Source organism: Syngnathus acus, chromosome 10, assembly GCF_901709675.1.
Source record: "Syngnathus acus chromosome 10, fSynAcu1.2, whole genome shotgun sequence".
In the NCBI taxonomy this organism is placed as follows: Eukaryota; Metazoa; Chordata; class Actinopteri; order Syngnathiformes; family Syngnathidae; genus Syngnathus; species Syngnathus acus.
The window spans coordinates 2,150,295-2,168,815 of record NC_051095.1 but is presented as its reverse complement, the minus strand read 5'-3'; the positions used below and the strand labels follow the sequence as shown (position 1 = coordinate 2,168,815).

The 18,521-nt window shown below is 46.2% G+C and overlaps 4 protein-coding genes across 9 annotated transcripts in view; 2 read left to right on the top strand and 2 right to left on the bottom strand.

The window, feature by feature from the left end:
• The window catches only part of LOC119129646 (C-type mannose receptor 2-like), a 902,042-nt gene that overhangs the window by 622,099 nt on the left and 261,422 nt on the right, over nt 1-18,521 (top strand). The gene's annotated exons all lie outside the window — the stretch shown is intronic.
• Nucleotides 236-7,655, top strand: LOC119128089 (tudor domain-containing protein 7B-like). 5 transcript variants are annotated; one of them, XM_037260210.1, is made up of 20 exons: nt 236-374; nt 1,358-1,567; nt 1,713-1,857; nt 2,518-2,689; nt 3,110-3,192; nt 3,276-3,484; nt 3,563-3,877; nt 3,961-4,244; nt 4,309-4,492; nt 4,582-4,693; nt 4,753-4,955; nt 5,036-5,170; nt 5,442-5,525; nt 5,593-5,727; nt 5,809-5,919; nt 6,001-6,149; nt 6,228-6,436; nt 6,506-6,689; nt 6,762-6,922; nt 6,984-7,655. In XM_037260210.1, the coding sequence occupies exons 2-20, from the start codon at nt 1,361-1,363 to the stop codon at nt 7,199-7,201; spliced, it is 3,300 nt and encodes a 1,099-aa protein (XP_037116105.1). In that variant the 5' UTR covers nt 236-374; nt 1,358-1,360; the 3' UTR covers nt 7,202-7,655. The 5 variants fall into 5 exon arrangements, with proteins under 5 accessions (XP_037116105.1, XP_037116104.1, XP_037116106.1 ...); XM_037260209.1 differs by having other exon boundaries at nt 237-391; XM_037260211.1 differs by lacking the exon at nt 236-374 and adding an exon at nt 535-621.
• Nucleotides 7,702-10,623, bottom strand: LOC119128225 (calcium-binding protein 2-like). 2 transcript variants are annotated; one of them, XM_037260476.1, is made up of 8 exons: nt 10,542-10,623; nt 10,413-10,475; nt 10,163-10,304; nt 9,357-9,387; nt 9,080-9,223; nt 8,188-8,297; nt 7,968-8,115; nt 7,855-7,883 (listed from the first exon to the last, which is right to left on the bottom strand). In XM_037260476.1, the coding sequence occupies exons 2-8, from the start codon at nt 10,472-10,474 to the stop codon at nt 7,855-7,857; spliced, it is 666 nt and encodes a 221-aa protein (XP_037116371.1). In that variant the 5' UTR covers nt 10,475; nt 10,542-10,623. The 2 variants fall into 2 exon arrangements, with proteins under 2 accessions (XP_037116372.1, XP_037116371.1); XM_037260477.1 differs by lacking the exon at nt 10,542-10,623 and having other exon boundaries at nt 7,702-7,883; nt 10,413-10,474.
• The window catches only part of LOC119128230 (lactadherin-like), a 1,866-nt gene continuing 143 nt past the window's right edge, over nt 16,799-18,521 (bottom strand). The window contains exons 2-7 of the mRNA XM_037260483.1: nt 18,251-18,385; nt 18,021-18,181; nt 17,823-17,946; nt 17,684-17,738; nt 16,978-17,059; nt 16,799-16,900 (exon numbers count right to left, since the gene is read on the bottom strand). Coding sequence (XP_037116378.1) covers nt 16,996-17,059; nt 17,684-17,738; nt 17,823-17,946; nt 18,021-18,181; nt 18,251-18,385 — 539 coding nt within the window. The 3' untranslated portion in view covers nt 16,799-16,900; nt 16,978-16,995. The remainder of the gene's footprint in view (nt 16,901-16,977; nt 17,060-17,683; nt 17,739-17,822; nt 17,947-18,020; nt 18,182-18,250; nt 18,386-18,521) is intronic.

The following is an 18,521-nucleotide window of genomic DNA, read 5'->3' as shown; positions in this document are numbered from 1 at the left end:
TTCAATGCAAAAGTAAATATTACTCTGTCCCGTTTATCCCGCTTCACTATTAGCTTTATTTGCGTCACAGGTTGAGTAAATATGCAAGAATCTGTCAAACCATGACTGAGCATTATAATTGTGATCTGTTTTCCTAAACTGAAACTATAATATTGTTTTTGTCAGTTTCGTGCGCTATGCCCGGCTTGTCATGTGCTAGAGGCCCAGGCTGAATTGACCAATCAGGCTGCGGAGGAGAGGCTGTGCCGTGTCCCGGTTGGAAGCCACACACACCGGCTTCCACAGCTCCAGACAGATCCGGCCGCGCCGCTCCGTGGTGTGGTGACAAGCGCGTCAAGACAGCGCCTGTCAAACTTGGAACTCTTGAGAGAAAGGTGGAAACGCGTTCAAGGTGATTAACGGTGACTTTAACAAAACTTTGCGTTGTTTTGTTTTTCTTTTTCGAGCTTGAGACGTTGTTTTTTTTTTTTTTCCAAGCTCACCAAGTTCGAATCGGATTTCCGGGTCTTTCTTGCAAAATAAAATTATTACCATCGAAATCAAGAAGAAATTTGGGGCACTTTCGCGTTTTATATTAAAAGACTTTTGGACTATGTTCCGGTTTTGCTATTAACTCCCCAGGTAACTTGCTGGTGTCGTATTTGTGGCAGGATGATTTTAAATTCCTTGTCATTTAAACGCTCCGGTATGATTGCAATGCGTATTGTCAGCAAATCGGTGCAAACAAATATTTGCGACGAATTTAAGTCGATTTACTTTCGCAAAGACAAAACTTGTGAAAACTCTTCCAAATAGTTTGGTGTCGAATCAAGGGCGTGGATCTGAATTGTGACACGTTACGTCATTTAGGTTTCATTTCTAGTCTGCACACAGCAGTGATTGAAGTCTTTCAAAAACCCCAAGCGTATTTCGTGCAGTCACTTATTAGTTTGTGCAGTTGCTCGATATTATTCCGTTAGAGGCATTTATAATCAGCATCAAAATAAATAGGCTCCCAGCTCACGATTTACACCAAATGACGATAATAATAAATAAAAAAAAAGGTCTGTCTAAAGTGTCCCACTACATCAATTCAGCTTATTATATATTATAAATCTCCAATACGTGTTGAGACCCAGTTCCGATTCAACTTGTGCATTGTTTGGTATTTTAAGGATGTTTCGGCGGTTTGGCAAATTTCTTTTCTTTTGGGAGGAGGAATGCATTGACTTTGCTGCCTCACAGAATTTCGACAAGATGAAGTATTGTGTCATTTATAAATTTCTGAAATGTATAATTTTTAATGTGTCTGTAAGGCCACACTCATCAAATTCATTGCCTCATCTGAATGTTTTCTGCTCACGTATTTGCTGTTTAGACCATGTCTGACGGAGATCTGATCAAGAAAATGCTAAGGGTCATCCTCCAAGCCAACAAGGGAGGACTATCGCTGTCCCGCCTGCAGTCCGAGTACAAGGAGCTGACCGGTGAACAGATTCCACATAAGCAGATGGGACACAACCATCTGGACACTCTGCTGGCCAGCATGCCCTCGGTCGTCCGCGTGGACCGCAGCCGCTCTGGAGAGGTGCGAGCGTCCTTGCAAACAGTCTAATCCGGTTGAAGGAGATTTAGAAAACTGAGCCTCGCCGATCAGTCACATCCTCATTGATACAAACAACCACCCATCTAATAACGGCATTTTTTTATTTTTTTTTTTGGTATGTCTCCAGTTGGTGTATTTTGCCTCTGCGGATAAAGAGACGGCCCACGTTGCCAAGGTGATGGCTCGCCAGCGCGGTTCCAAGAAAACTGGGCGGCCCCACGTGGTGAACACCCAGATGAGGGTCAAGCCAACGGCCTTGCTTGTCTTCAACGGTACACTCAACGTTTTTGGGAGCGTCATGGTTAGATTGACGTAATGAGAATGACTGAGCTTTTTATATTGCGGTGAGGCGAAAATCTATAAAATCCGCAATATTTACAGGCAGCGTTCAAAGGCACGAGTGTTTGTGAGTAACATGTTCACCGCAATTAACATGTTTGTAATTCAATAAAATGATCTAATATGAGGTCATCATAGAGTTGCTGCTCACATACTGCCCAGACCCTTCTTAGTTTGGTCCTAACGTTTGCCGTGCCTCCACTAGAGAGTGTGATTCTGCAGAATATACTTGGTGGGTGGGGGTGGGGGGGGTCTTGTAGGTGGAAGAGACAGCACTATAGGGGAAGAAAACGAAAGGCAGCACAATGCTCGTGTAAGAGCTATCGAGCAAGAATGAGAATTAGCCACGAGACAACAGCGGCTGATTCATGCATCAGCCTCTACTACAACCACCCGCAATTTTAATATTCAGGGAGAGTCAGACCTCGATCGCACTGCGAGTTTGCCGACGTGACGCTCGTCTGCTGGTTTTAACATTCGCCGTAGGTACGCGTGGCTGTGTCATTGATCAAAGTATGTGCGGTCTCCTGTGTGACACGTGCCGTCTAATTCGATACTGCATCCTCTCAGCGTGTACGTGTGCTTCGATGCAGCAAAACCTCAAACCTCCCTGAGGCAGCCGAGCCACCGCGGACGAAGCGGCGGCAGAGGAGGTGGCGGCGGCGGCCGGGGCTCCGGACATGGAGACCACAGACAATCCCGGGAGGTGAAGGATGGACAGTCGGAGGGCAGGTCCAAGATGGCCAACCAGACCACACCCGGCAGGTAAATAAACCCGCGACTCTTTGGCCAGCCACAGTTGACTCGGAAAACAACCCAGTGACATCATCATCGTCCCGCGGCGGTACAATGGGGTGCAAACCTTCCTAATCCTTCTATTCTCTGCTAGATTAACCCATGTAAACCAAACTAGAGTGAATCAGCACATCTAACGGAGCCCTCTGGAGCTTTTATGTTGACAGCCAGTTCTATCGCGCAAACCTCCATTTGGTTGTTTGGCAGGAAGTCGTCGATTCATCACCATGGAAGCAGAAACAAAAACAAAAAAAATGCCGTTCTGGATCTGTCCAATGAAATTTTGTTTGCTAAGACAGGACTGACTTTTAGGTTTGGGCTCCTCACCGTGTGACACGGAGCCAGTACTAGCAATTTCTTGGAAAACTAAGACTAAGGTCCCGTGTCCAGGTCGGAAAGGAGGATGACGCTCCCGTCACGCTTTCAGAAGGAGGTACAGGCTCACATTTCCAGAAACACCCAACACACTTGTCGTAAGTCTCCGTTTCGTCTCCCGAGTCGTTATTCAAATAAATCTTCAAGCTCGTCCTGATCTTTGTCTGGATCTCAACTCCAGAAACTTCCCATTTGAATGAGAATTTGGACTCGGGCAAAAGCAAAGTGTACAACCCTCAGCAGGTCCAGAGCTGCATCAAGGACATCCTGTCCCTGTACAGCAACGGTTTCTGGGTGTCCAAGCTGCCTCAGATCTACAAAGAGCTCTACAAACAGGACCTGCCAAGCGAGGCCATCCGAGACCTGGAGACCTGGAAGCACATATGCACCGTAAGTTCTTTGGGAATGTCATGCCGTGGTGGCACGTAATCAGGGTCTTTTGGATTTTTTTTTTTTTTGTCTCTCCAGATCGAGCGAACATGCAGCAGTAACCCGTCTGAGCTGCTTCTCTACCCGGCCAAGGAGCGGACGAGCGGATCCGTTCCTCCTTCAGCTTGTGTTTCTTCTTCCAGCTCCCCACCTGACAAGCCCTCGCAGTACCCCGACCAACGATTAAAAGAATCCGGCTCACAGCCTCCTTCGTCTTCGTCGTCCCCCAGCCCGCCCTCGTCGCCAGCTTCCCTTAGCCCCGAGCTGAAGCAGAAACTGGAGGAACTTCTGCTCAAATATTCCAGCGGGCTGTGGGCCCACGCGCTGCCGAAGCTCTTCCAGGACACTTATAAAGTCAGAATGAAAAAAAACAACACACAAAACATCTCATTCCCGTGTGGTGGTGCGCTTGAATGTTTTCTCTTTTCTTGAATCAGACCAAACTGCCTGCGCACGTCCTGGATAACCTTCACCTCCTCTCCGACATCTGCACCGTCGACTACCCGATGCCCGACAACCCCAAGAGGGCCATCTTGTATCGGAGGAACACAGGAGGAGGAGACGAGAACTGTAACAGGAGAAGCTCGTCGGCCAGTGAGGAGGAGCAGAAAGTGAAGGCGAGACCGTGCGAGCGCTCGGTGCCTCCTCTGCAGATCCCCAAAGAGGAATATCCCTCCGTGCTGGTGGTGGAAGCCACAAACACCAACAAAGTCATTTTGAGGTACATGAGATGTTTTGAAGCGGATGAGGTGGCTCCATCTCACCGTGTTCTTCTTGGTTTGAAGGTACATCGGTGAGAACTACTCGCAGGCTCAGGAGCGTTTGGAGGATGAAATGAGGGAATTTTACAGCCCGAGCAAGTTCACGCTTTGCTCAGCGCCGCCGTCGGGCCAACTCGTAGCCGTCAAAACCGAGGAGGAGGAAGTTCTGAGAGCTCAGGTGTGCGAGCTCTTGGTGGATAAGGTGAAGGTGAGAGGTTAGGAGGCTTTGATTTCAAACACCTGCCCAATTTTTTTTTTCTTCTTCAAGAATTTCAAATTGCCCCTGCGGCTTTCCAGGTGTACTTTGTGGATCATGGTTTCTCCGAAGTGGTTAGCAAAGGCAAACTTTTCGAGCTGGACGAAAAGTTCTTGAAACTACCTTTCCAAGCCACCAAGAGCAAACTGGCAGGTGAGAGGGGAAATGCCGACGTTTCCTTCGGCATCTATTCTGGAATTTTCTGTGTCCAGGTCTGGAGCCCTTCAGTCAGGAGCCCGCTGTGCTGAAGACTTTGGAGGCCATGGCGAGCGGCCGCATCCTATTGGCCGAAATCCTGCAGAGGGGGCAGACCCCTTTGATGGTCTTGTACGACACGTCGCAGGATGACGACGTTAACATCAACGCCGCCTGCATGAAAGCTCTGCAGGACAAGAACCTCGCCAGTCCCTTGCAGGTCAAAAGGGGGAGGGGCCAACTGCTGCCCGCCTTCTCAGGATTTCCAATCTATAAAATATATATTTTTTTCCCCCTCAGGTTAACAGCGCTTATATGAATGTGACCGTCACCAGCGTCTGCTCTGATGGGACCATCTACTGTCAGGTCCCCTCCAGAGGTCTGGCCAAACTCAACGAGATCCTCGACAACATCGAGACCTACTTCCACACGCAGGTGACTTTAAATACACTCATGGAGCGTGTCGTTGATTTTGTCTGACGTTTCAGCCTCTGAAGAGTCTTTTGTGAATGTGTCGCTGGTGTCTGAAATTAGCGGATGGATTGAGATTAGGTTGATAATCTGGATTAGATCCTTGGCCAAGCCACTTAGGGTGTGAGCAGCACGGCCTCACCGCTCTCCTTTAAAGCTTTACGTGGATGTTTACGGAAACGTGGCAAGTCGACGCCGCCTCATTTCGGACTCATGAAATTAATGTTGCTCCCAGGTAACGTCAGAGTTTCTGGTCTCCAGGCCATTCTGCGGCAAAGGATGCGTGGCTCGATACAAAGGCAGATGGGCCCGCGTGGAAGTAAGACTGCGTGAAAAGAAACAAACTGCCCATATGACAAATTGACGATTTTCTATTTCTTATTTAGATCACAAATCTGCACGGCAGCAGAGTGTTGGACATCCTCTTCCTTGACGTGGGAGTCCAGGCTTCCGTAGAAGTCTTTGAGCTCAGGGAGATTCCACACAAGTTCCTCCGTGACCTCGTGGCCATCCCACCGCAGGTTGGCATGACAAAACAAAAAAAAAAACAAAAAAAAAATCAAACAAACAGCAAGTTTGGTCTATCATCGACCCGTGTCTAGGCTGTCAAGTGCCGCCTGGCAGACCTTTCTGTCAGCGTAGGATCCTGGAGTCCAGATACTGTCCAGTGGCTTCGGGAGAAAGTTCTCAACACCACTGACTGCAGCATGAAGGTCATTCAGTACTCACGTTTTTTTTCCCCCCTGACGACGCAGAGTGAAAATGTTCATCATATGTGAAATTTGCACCTGAAGGTGGCCAAGGTGGACAAAAGCAAACAGTGCGTCTACGTTCACCTCTTCACCGACAAGAGCTTCCACGACCCAGCTTGTAGTCTCAACCACCGGATGGCCCGCTCGGACCTGTTCAAACAGCAACCTGATGTCTATCTGACCAGCCACAGGTGCCTTGAACGCTTTGGAACGACACCTCTGACCATTTCCCCCCTCCACTTTGTCATTCCTTGTCATTTTTGTCATAGTCCCATCAAGATCTCCACACTCGCCGCACCCAGCAAGATTTCGAGCGATGGCGACATCACCAACGGCAGTCCTAAGTCGGTGGCAACCAAGACTTACCTCAGAAAAATTCCGGCCGGACCCAAAGGACCTGCCGGCAGCCCACCTGGGGCTCAGTCAAGCCCTTCATCCGCTTTCCAGCTGCCACCGTTGCTAACGCTGCCCCCTGCAGGTCAGCATCTCCATTCCTGTCATTTCTGTCTGTACATGACCTGACTTTTTTGGGGGGGGTCACGTCCAGGGAACAATATGGACGTGTACGTATCAGTGGCGTGCCATCCGGGCCACTTTGTCCTCCAGCCCTGGAGGGATATGTACAAGCTGGTGGTGCTGATGGGGGAGATGATCCTCTTTTACAACCAAACGGACGACAGACCTCTGAGCGTGCAGAAGAATCACATCTACGCCGCCAAGGTGGAGAACAAGTGAGTGAAGCACTTCACAAGTCAACATCACGGAACTTCTGAACGTGTGCACTCCTCCTTCTCTCCGTGCAGCTGGTACCGCGTTTTAGTGAAGGGCGTTCTCAGCAATGGCCTGGTGTCCGTTTACGAGTTGGACTACGGAAAGCACGAGCTGGTCAGCTGCACGCAGCTGCGAGCTCTTCACAAGGAGTTCAGACAGCTGCCCTTCCAGGGAATCACCGCTCAGCTAGCCGGTAAGTTTCGCATCCAAAACCCAACCAAGGCACCTTCCTTTTCACCCGTCTCGGCCCTCAGGAGTGAAGACGAGGCAGTGGTCCGAGGAAGCTTCCATCGTCTTCAGAAACCACGTGGAGAAGAAGCCCCTCGTGGCCCAGCTGGAGGCCGCGCAGGAGGCGGCAAACTCCTGGGACAGGAAGCTGATCGTTTTCCTGGTGGACACCTCGCAGCAGGATTGCGACATCTGGGTGCACGACATCATGGCCGAGTTTGTGGACAAACTCCCCGATGAATAACACTGTGGACAATCTCAGCTTTGCTCCTTGGTCTCCGACAAGAGCTGAGACATTTTTCAAACAATTCCCGGGACTGAAAAGAATGGAAATAAGAGACTGAAGGTTAAGTGGAGTAAAATATCGCCCCCCTCCCCCCCGGTGGCCGTTTTTGAGACTACATCTAGAACTTGATTGCGTGAGTGCAGTGCCGCAGAAATAGTGTCAAACACGGCCGAGCTACGCCGTTTGAGTCGCGATGGCAATTATTTGCACCCTTTCCAAATAATACGCAGAGATCATTAGAAATTAACCAATGCATGTCGGTTTCAAATGAATGCGCCACATTCCATTTCTTTTTTAAATGCTGTTGAAAGCTCTGAGCTGCACTGTTGACTAATTTATTATTGCCTGGAATCTTGCATTTTATTTAACAATAAGATATTGACTTGTGGAATAAAGTCAATGTGACAGAAAATTCTCGAGTGTCCTTTTCCCCTGTAAAAATACCCAAAAAAAAGCTGTTTTGGATTTCTTTATTAAAGTAGCAAAACATACTCAATTTTCTTTACATGTTACGCTAAATTGACTATTTTTTCAGTTATGACACTTAGGCACACAATGTCGTATATGTTGAACTACAAACTTTTGCTCAGTTATTGTTGCAGTGCTGGCGGCTAGCGGATGGAGAGCATCATCACAAACTCTGAAATGAGGAGCAGAGAAGAGACACAACAACTTGATGTCAGTGAGACAAAAAAAAAAATCAGTCAGCTTTGGCCATTTTCACCTTCAAAGTCAATATTTCCATCTGCGTTGATGTCCAACTCCTTCAGGATCTCCTCCAGCTCTCCTTTCTTCAGCTTCTCGCCCAGCAGGCTCTTGGCCGCCTCCTTCATCTCGTCCTGCGTGATCTTCCCATCTCCGTCCAAGTCGAACTTGGCATGACAAAGATGACTTTAAGGTGTGTGTGCGTTTGTCTAAGATGGTGGTGTCAAACAGAAGCCCACCTGGAGGAATGCCGACTGGAGCTCTTTCAGTCCCAGCATGTCTGCTGTCTCGCCCATCATTCTGGGGCCCATCAGCTCAGTAAAGTCTTCAAAGTCCATCAGCCCGCCCACTAGGGAGGGAAGAATTGCAACATGAGCAGGATCAATTGCAAGTTCTCATCAGTGTGACAGTGTGAAAGGTCACATGATTAATCAAAATATATATATAAATTGAAAAAATGGCTGTAAAATTGGAGCAAAATATGGAAGCAAATTTGAAAAAAAAATCTGTGAAACTGCAGCTGTCAACTTTAGTTGTAATATCACAAGCCACCACTTGGTGGCAGATGTCTTGAGTGTTCACTGCTGTGACTACTTTTTGTAAAAAAAAAAAAAATCAATATCCTTGTTTCGGTTAAAAGCTTTTGTTGCTGGCTTTGGATAGAGGATCATTTATATAGGCTTTGCCATTTCTTTTCTCAAAAAATTGCATATATTGAGAGCATCCATGCACAAATTCCATCCCTCCCAGATGTGTGCGCACCAGTACGAGTGTTGCTTGTAGGGCACCTCAGATTTGGAACAAAATGGATGAAGCCTTAAAGGTCATGCCCTCTATCTCTAATTTAAAATAAACATCATTTTCACTATCTTTTACAAACCTATAATTAAATCCACCTTTCCATAGTTAGCTGTGTATGTGTGTATAATGAGGTTCTGTCTGTCCGTCTGTCTGTCTGTCCGTCCAGGCCCCGTTATATTATCTAAGCTTATACTTAGCTTCACTCGGGGACCCTTTTCCTCACACTATTAAAATGTCAAGTGAAAGATTAATGATGGTGTGAAGAATAAAGTTTCATTCCTTCATTCATTGAAATCGTAACAGTATTATACATCTGGTTTGAGGCCTCACTCCTCATTTTGATCTGCTGCACGATCTCCAGCAGTTCCATCTCGGTGGGCATGTAGCCCATGGTCCTCATGCATTCAGCCACATCTTTGTAGTTCAAGTAGCCGTCCTGGTCATAGTCAAACTCCTTGAAGGCTTCCTGCAGCTCTGTAAAAAAAAAAAGGCAACAACCTTGAGAGCGTTTCCAGAATTGGATTAGCGCTGTTCCAACTTTAATTGGGCTACCAAAATACAGCAACCCGGGGTTACCCAAACGATTGTTTTGATTGGCGAGACTTACCGTCTAATTCCCCTTGTGCTAATTCTCTGTCCTGTTGAAAGACAACAAGGTCATTTTTCATGTCAAAGCTTTGGTTTTCTGCACATAGCATCCAGCTAGATACATCAGGCACACAGACAGAAGCTGATGGAAATCACCTTTGCTGAAGCTAACCAAGTGTGGCGTTAAGCGGCAGTTAATGTGGGGCTTAACGCACACGCGGCAGTCTTACGGGATCAGTCCGTGTGCTGCTTGACGCCACCATGATGTCTGATGTTCGCAAGCCGGTGGAGTAGTTGTTAAAGAATTTTTTTTGGGGGGGGGGGGGGTGCATTTATTAAGCGTCAGCATGAGAGCCTACATGATAAATATAATCTGTGAAAGAAAAACCCTAACCATAACCCAGAAAATGTGATAATAGAAATCTTGCATTACTATAACACCAAATGTTATCATCAATTATTTATTTGTGTGTGTTTTTTTAAGATCCATTTTCGTTTTCTAGCATGCAATTAGGCACAAGCTAACGTCGACGCAACTTTGATGCTATCAAGATGTAGCTTTCTGAATGTAAACTGACAAAAAAAGCCAATTTAGCGCATGAAAACAACAGAAATTTTTTTTTTTTTTATACACGATATAATCTGCTAACCAATGTGCCAATTTTAACAAAGTACAATAATAGATCATATTTTTTTTAGGCATCAATATTTTATTTTAGCCAAAATGTTTTCTACTTCCCACTACTGTGCAAATGCTCAAAACGCTTGAAAATAATCAATCCTTTATGTGTGTGTGTGAAAAGAAAGTTAACTTTGTGTACTCACAGCCCCGAAGACGCTGTTCAGCACAGAGTTGTAGACCTTGTTCATGCTTTCGTTGTTCTTCTTCGACTTTTTGGATGACTTCTTTGGCGTCTCAGACACCGAGCCCGATGGAGAGGCCTGAGACGAGGCCGGTCCACTTTTGCTGTGCCCGATGACAACGTACGTGGATGAGCGCTCAAGTTTTTGTGTGTGCACATTATTTGAACATTGTCATTTCCCATTCAGTGATTAAGACGCAAATGAAACATACCCATCGGTTGAAGTGGAGTCTGCAGAAGTTGTTGATGTTGTTCGTTCTCCTACCTTGGACATGCTGAAATAAAAAAGAGAGGTATGTAATATGTCCCTTGGAGCTTAAACATTTCTACAATGTCCTTACCTTTATGTGTCCCCCGCAGGGTGAGAAAATGAAGCAGGACTGTGTCCAGAGTTGTTCCTCCTTTCCTGCTCTCTCTGATGTCATGTCTTTGGCGCCTTGACCTCTTTCTATCCAAGAGGCTTAGCAGCTAATTACCCGGCTGAAAGTGTTGCCAAAGAAAGCGAAACAAGGAGCATTCCGAACCCTAACCTTAACCCTAGCCCCAGCCCTAACCCTAGCTCTAAGTCTAACCCTAACCCTAAACCTAACCCTAGCCGTTTTATGGGGCAGCACACAAGCTACTATGTTGCAATTTTTCCAAGATAAATGACAAGATGTTTGAGGTACCACCAGAATTTGAACTCAGATTGCTGGATTCAGAGTCTAGAGTGCTAACCGTCACACAAGGGAAGCCCTACCTCTAGGCACACTAGGCCATTGCCTAGGGTGACCGTTGGGGGGGGGGGGGGGGGGGGGGGGGAGCGACTGCAACCACCCAAAAAAAACCACACATATATATATATATATATATATATATATATATATATATATATATATATATACAGGGACGTGCGGTCAGAAGAGGCTACGCCTCCCCTGCCATCATGATAAGGGGGAAAACAAAGTCAATAGTTTTTATTATAAAGTCATTTTCCTTTTAATTTGAATACTTTTGTATCATTTTGAACCAAAATCGCTGAATTTTTATTTTTGTTTTAAAACCGAAGACGGTTCGCTCGGAGGAGCCAACTTCCTGTCTAGCCTCCTCTGAGGATTGCGTAATCACACGGCTGCCTATGTTGACAGGCTATGCCGCTATGCAGTTAGACAGAACGTCATGTTAATTAAGATGAACAAAACGGCTTTGATAAGAGACCTTCACGGAGGCTACGAAAAAAGGTTCTCCAGCCTTAAGGCAGGGGGTGCTAGTGATCCCGGGATGCTTCAAGTTTTTGATTCCATGTGCTTTATTGAGTGTTTTTATGAGTGAAGACTGCTGATTTGAGATTTTAATTAAAATAGTTCAAATTAAATAATGAATAAGCCACGCTAGAGCAGCGTTCCCCAACCTTTTTTGTGACACGGTTAGGCGCTGGATAGTGTTGGCTCGTGAGTGAACGATTCGTTCAAAATAACTAATCTGTTCAGTGAACGAGACTGAACGAATCGCTTCCTAAAGTGATTCGGGTTTTTTTCAGTTCATATGACTAAGTCGTGAATTGCATTTCCCGTTCACCAACTGAACGGATCTGTGAGTGAGTGAGTGAGTGAGTGAGTGAGTGAGTGAGTGAGTGAGTGAGTGAGTGAGTGAGTGAGTGAGTGAGTGAGTGAGTGAGTGAGTGAGTGAGTGAGTGATTTGCATTTCCAGTTCATCGCGAGAACGGATCAGTGAGGGAACGAATCCTGACTTTCCCGTTCGCGAACGAGTCAATGGGTGAACTGGCTTCCTTCCCGTGCATCAACGGATCACTCAGTGAACGTGTTGCGTCTCCCTCCTGGCGTGAACTATGGAAGCCAGAATGTAGATTTACGAGTTGCCATGGAAAGGAAGAACCACTCACTAAAACACTTCTTTTATGCACGTTTACTCCAAGCTAACGGCTAACTTTATTGCGCCGTTATGCAACAACGGGGAGATTATGCTTCTCTTTGGGTAATCTTGATTTTATAACACTTATAGTAGTTTTTAAATAACGTGTATGCATATATATGCCTAAATATTGTTATCCAATATATCTACTGCAATTTCACATTAGATTGCTGGTTTGAAATTGACTTTTATTATTATTATTATTATTATTTTAATAAACATTTATGTTAAAAATTGTCTGGTGTTTTATTCCTTGTTTTTATATTCGCCAATTAAAACATAAGAATCAGACATTTGGTTAACTGCTTTATATGACAATATTTATGTGTTTTACGTTATGTGAGTTGGTGTCCCCCAAATACGGCACAACGGATTTTTTTTTCAAGCTTTTATTCAAACACAAACATTCGGTATAATAACACCAACAACAATCCAACAAATACAAAATTAAAACATTAGTTGGCATAATGTGTGTCGGTTGGCATAGCAGCAACGCTATCTGTCACTCGTAAATCTTCGCGAACGAACCTGAAAATGGCGGTGTACCTAATAGAGGGTCCGAATGACGTCACAGATCAAACAGCCAATCAGAAAGTGGGGGTGAGGGCGGGTGTGGCACTTTTTACTTTCATTTAAGCTTTGACCATGATTTTTCCCTAATGAAGTGGCCTGTGATTAGGTACACCTGAAAATGGCGGTGTACCTAATGGAGTATCCGAATGACGTCACAGATCAAACAGCCAATCAGAAAGTGGGGGTGAGGGCGGGTGTGGCACTTTTCACTTTCATTTAAGCTTTGACCATGATTTTTCCCTAATGAAGTGGCCTGTGATTAGGTACACCTGAAAATGGCGGTGTACCTAATGGAGTATCCGAATGACGTCACAGATCAAACAGCCAATCAGAAAGTGGGGGTGAGGGCGGGTGTGGCACTTTTCATTTTCATTTAAGCTTTGACCATGATTTTTCCCTAATGAAGTGGCCTGTGATTAGGTACACCTGAAAATGGCGGTGTACCTAATGGAGTATCCGAATGACGTCACAGAGCAAACAGCCAATCAGAAAGTGGGGGTGAGGGCGGGTGTGGCACTTTTCACTTTCATTTAAGCTTTGACCATGATTTTTCCCTAATGAAGTGGCCTGTGATTAGGTACACCTGAAAATGGCGGTGTACCTAATGGAGTATCCGAATGACGTCACAGATCAAACAGCCAATCAGAAAGTGGGGGTGAGGGCGGGTGTGGCACTTTTCACTTTCATTTAAGCTTTGACCATGATTTTTCCCTAATGAAGTGGCCTGTGATTAGGAACACCTGAAAATGGCGGTGTACCTAATGGGGTGTCCGAGTGATGTCACAGATCAAAGAGCCAATCAGAAAGTGGGGGTGAGGGCGGGTGTGGCACTTTTCACTTTCCGTGAAGCTTTGACCATTTTTCCCTAATGAAGTGGCCTGTGATTAGGAACACCTGAAAATGGCGGTGTACCTAATAGAGTGTCCGAGTGATGTCACAGCTCAAACAGCCAATCAGAAAGTGGGGGTGAGGGCGGGTGTGGCACTTTTCACTTTCCGTGAAGCTTTGACCATTTTTCCCTAATGAAGTGGCCTGTGATTAGGAACACCTGAAAATGGCGGTGTACCTAATAGAGTGTCCGAGTGATGTCACAGCTCAAACAGCCAATCAGAAAGTCGGGGTGAGGGCGGGTGTGGCACTTTTCACTTAAACCAGGGGTGTCGACCTCCAGTCCTCGAGGGGCCGCGTTCCAATATCTTTTCCAAGTTACCCTCGTTAAACGCACCTGCGTGAAAAGATTTTGGTCATTTTCACGTTCTGCAGGAGCTAAAACTTTTCACGCAGGTGCACTTAACGAGGGATCTTGGAAAACATGTTGGAATGCGGCCCCAAGGACTAGAGCTTGACACCTCTGACCTTTGACCATGATATTTCCTTAATAAAGAGGCCTATTATTAGGTACACTGGAAAATGGCAGTGTACCTAATGGAGTGTCCGTTTGACGTCACAGATCAAACAGCCAATCAGAAAGTGGGGGTAAGGGCGGGTGTGGCACTTTTCACTTTCCGTGAAGCTCTGACCATGATTTTTGATAATTTGATTTATAAAAAAAAAAAAAAAAGGATCACAGTGTGGAGGGGGAGGGGGGGCGGCCGATTCGTTGAACGATTCGTTTGAACGAATCTTTTGAGTGAACTGATTCTAAAGATTCATTTCATTTAAAAGAACTGGAATGCACACCACTAGTGCTGGACAAATTTTACCCAGGGGGGGATGACGTCAGTGCCTCCGTCACTGAAAAAAAAATACATACATATTAATGATTATTTTCTTTCTAAGTTGTTCTAACTCATTTAAATGCATATTTTGATATAATTCATAAAATGCACCCTCCATTTTGCAGGCTTTAACAATTCTATGTTTGGGGCATCACAACAAACACCCACCAGTTGACTGTCTTTTGGCACACCATGACCACGGCCAAGGGGCTCTCGGGAAAATCTTGCTTAGGCCACCAAATTGCTCATGACACCACGGAAAGCCCACTTTAATTGTGTGGAAGGTATATGGTTTTATGGAGCAACTCGCAGGAGAATTCCGCCCAGAATATTGCCATAATAGTTGAGGTTCCACCAAGACTCGAACTTGAAACACTGGATTCAAAGTCCAGAGTGCTAACCATTACACCATTGAATCCTCACTTCTATGGCTTGGAAGGTATATGTGTAGGTGCTTGTTGAGTATTTTGCCAGCCTCTGATGTCAAGAGTCTCAAATACCTGTTTGTTCAGACTTATCAAACAGTCCCAGCCAGGGGTGCATGAGTGTCGTTGCGTGTCGTTTGAGATGTCCGTTGTTGAGCAAGGAAAACAAAGCTGTGGAGTAACGGTTGGTTCTTTATTGGTAGGATCTTGGGTTGTTTCATGTGCGGCCAGGACTCGAGGCATGGAAGCAGATGAAACAACAACGCCATCTCCAGGTCAGAAGGTTTTATTCTCCCCGGAAAAGGCGGCAAAGCGTCACCTGACCGTTTGGTATCTAGGTGTATTGGAAAGTCACCGCCCTGTGTGTGTATGTGTGTGTATGTGTGTGTGTGTGTGTGTGTGTGTATTGTGTCCTTTTGATTAAGCAGTCATGTTTATATAAGATAATAAGGGGATTTACACATATATGAAGATGAAAAAGTTTGTCTCAGCTAAGAGAATATGAACACATTGCTGTTTCTCCCACTTCAGTGTTCAAAATATTTCACTCAACCAAATCCATTGAGAGTTCATTGAAAAAAATTGCCTTTTGTTTTTAAATTTAGCACCCAAAAAAAATGGTGGTAGGGATGAACTGAAGAGTGGAGCTGCCACGGTTTGAATCAGTCGAAAAATGTAGAAAAAAAGACCCTGAATCGTAATCAATTGCTTTTATTTTGAAATTTTTACAACGACAGTGAAAACCAACATTTTTCTGACAGAAGTGAGTGATTAAAACACTGCAATCAGTAATCAAAAATGTAAGAAGTGGATATAAATCGACATAATATACAGTGAATTGTAGATGCGGTAACGTAGCGTAGAAATAACGACAGTGAAAACCAGCATTTTTCTGACGGAGTAGCGATGGAGTCGAAAACTGCAGTCGGTAATCAAAAATGCGATAACTGAATATACGTAAATTGACAGTGAATTGTAGATGCTGTAACAGACCACAGAAAATGATGAAAAATACTGGATTACCCTTCCAGAGACATTTCTACAGTCGCAGACATCATTGGCAGTAACATAGCTCTCTAGTGATTCAAAATTCATTACTTGTAATCATACATTCTATGGAAGCTTTTTTTTTCAAACAAAAAGCTGTCAAGTCCGGGCTTGCTTTTTAAAGGCGATGAGGACAAGACAACACGACACGAATAAAAACAAAACCATGAACGATAGCAATAACCGACTTTGGACTTTCATTGCAGCCTCGAGACTATTCTCGTCTCTCCCGTTCTTACGATCGGGCTCTTTGAAAGCACTGGAATTTCTGGACAATGTGTTTTGCTCTTTGAGTCAGTAACTTTACGAAAAGGCAGTCAAAGTTAAGTCAAGCGCGCAAAAAAAGAGAAAAGGACAAACCAAGTAGAGTCGAGTGTAAGTGAACATAGCACGCTTGTTCACATTGCATCTGGAAAAGACATCTAGTTGGCTGATAACAGCTAAGCTAAATGCTAAAAACACTTATGATAAGATAAGTTCTCTCTCCAGGCCTTCGGATATGTTGCCGGCCTTAGCTAGTGATATTTTTTGTCTTTTTGTGTTTTTTTTGGTTTTGTTACAATGGTGATACTATTTCTTTGGAGCAGAGTAGGAAGGGCATTCAATCTTTGTCTTCGATGATGACTTTCTTGCATTGTCAATTTTCTCCATGGGCTCTTGGGCCGTTGGGAACTGACACAGCCAGGCGGACTCTACGGCGCCACCTGTGGCTCCGGTGAGGCAATTGGAAAATGAGCTGTGGGCATTTTGCACATGAAGCTGTTGACTTGGGAGCAAGACATTGGCTTCCATCTTCCAGTCTGAAAGAAAACAATCCATTTCAGTGGAGCGCAAAGCTCTTCTTCTTCCCAATGCTCATTTGAGGACGCACCTGCCGTAACACAGCCACGCAGTGTTGGTCGAGGCCGACGCGTTGGACGGGTTCTCCCGCGGCCCAGTGGGTGAAGGTCACTTCGTGGCGGTCCGACCACACCAACGTGCCGGGAAGCGCCAGGTCGTTCAGTCCGGTCCACATGTCGCTGGTTTCTGATGGGAGGGAACAGAGCTCTCATCCGGTTCTCAGATGTTGACGGGGACTGTTAATTAACGGTCGGGATGCGCACCAAGGTGGGAGACATTTTTCACTGACGCCTGCTCCATCTCGCTGCGGATGGACACCAGTTCGGCACCGAAACCACGACACACTTGTTGCGCATCAGCCCAGTTCTTTTCCTCGTCAAACGTTTTGTAGCAGAACCCGGCAAACTCCTCCCAGTCAGGCGCCGCGCATCTGGGCTCTGCAGGCGAGACCCCGTGTGAGTTGTAGTCGTCATGACAGTTAGCGTGAGATAAACAAATAGTTTTTGAACTCACCCCCGTCCGCAAACGTGTGAGACACACCCAGCGGGTCGTTCAAACTGCAAATAGTAAAGCGATAATTAGCCGGTGGCTCTTCATGGGACTTTTCCGTGAAGGTCGACCACTCACTGTCTGGAGGTGATCCCGTTCCCGGTGGAGCCCGTGTAGACTTGCTGTTTGGGAGCTCTCATCACAATACAATCTCCTCCGATGTCGTTCCGGATGACGCCGGCGTGAATGGCGGCCGCGCAGATGTGCGAGTCCTGCATTTACACAAAGTTGCAGTCACAGACGAGACCTCGACCGGTGGGTGGGCTCAGGCAATCCCCTACCTCCGAGTAGACCAATGTTCCAGCGACAAAGTATTTGGCACAGCCCGGTGGACAGTAGAAGCTGCAGAAGGTAGGTGCAAGTTGTGAAATTGACGACTGGCCGTCATGGTCATGAAACATCGTGTCAGGTGTGACTCACGTCATCCAATCGGTGATGCGGAGGCTGTTGAACTTTCTGGCACAGGTGGTCTTATCTGTGGGACAAAAGGCGAGAGTTTGTGGCATATTTGGGGTTGTTGTTTTGGGCAACCAAAGCAGCCGCGGATCGCGTTGCTCACCCTCATGTGGGCATCCCAAGATGTCGAAGCGGAGGCCAAATTCTGGACGATTCTCCAGCGGCAGGATGAGGACGTACTGAGCGAACGCGGGCGTCTCAAGCAGATGAGTCCCACCGCCGATGAACTAGAAATCGAATGTTTCCTTGTTTGTTGTGACAAGATGGGAGGATGAGGTCGCGGTCGACTCCATTGGCTCACCTTCCCGTCCGGGTGTTTGGTCCACTTCTTCCTATTAACGCTCAGTCTCATCTCAAGTGGGATGTCCCAGGAGCGAGTATCGGTGCTATTACAGCCCTGGGTCACGATCGCAGTCACCTTTCTCGTGTAGCCGAGGTTCACCAGGATCCAGCTGCCGAGGGCTGGAGGGGGGCGGACAAAAGAACGCTCAGGAGGAGACCAAAGTGCCAAGCGGTCAATTTTCTACGCACCATTTCTTGACGGCTTCCAGCAGGACTCCCCGTTGAGGCGGGCTTTATCTGGGGTGGCGTCTTCCATTGAGGAGGAGGCTTTGAAGGAAGAGTCTGCGACGCTGCCGTCGGAGATGCCCAGACTGTCGAGACACACTGAGGACAGCCAAAAGTCATTTGAATTCGGAACGGATGCGTCAAATAAAAATCTGGCCATGGAGCCCCTTGTGGGACTCCTTGCATTGTTTTTCTGGGAATGTGAAGAGTCCTAGATTCAGTGCAGAGCGGAAGA

Coding starts and splice junctions, on each gene's coding strand:
- LOC119128089 (XM_037260210.1), top strand. CDS start 1,361: ATGTCTGACGGAGATCTGATCAAGAAAATGCTAAGGGTCATCCTCCAA. Junction 4,493..4,581: donor TCTTGGTGGATAAGGTGAAG/GTGAGAGGTTAG, acceptor GCGGCTTTCCAG/GTGTACTTTGTGGATCATGG. Junction 5,728..5,808: donor TCGTGGCCATCCCACCGCAG/GTTGGCATGACA, acceptor ACCCGTGTCTAG/GCTGTCAAGTGCCGCCTGGC.
- LOC119128225 (XM_037260476.1), bottom strand. CDS start 10,474: ATGTCCAAGGTAGGAGAACGAACAACATCAACAACTTCTGCAGACTCC. Junction 10,305..10,412: donor GACTCCACTTCAACCGATGG/GTATGTTTCATT, acceptor CATCGGGCACAG/CAAAAGTGGACCGGCCTCGT. Junction 8,298..9,079: donor GCAGCAGATCAAAATGAGGA/GTGAGGCCTCAA, acceptor TTCCCTCCCTAG/TGGGCGGGCTGATGGACTTT.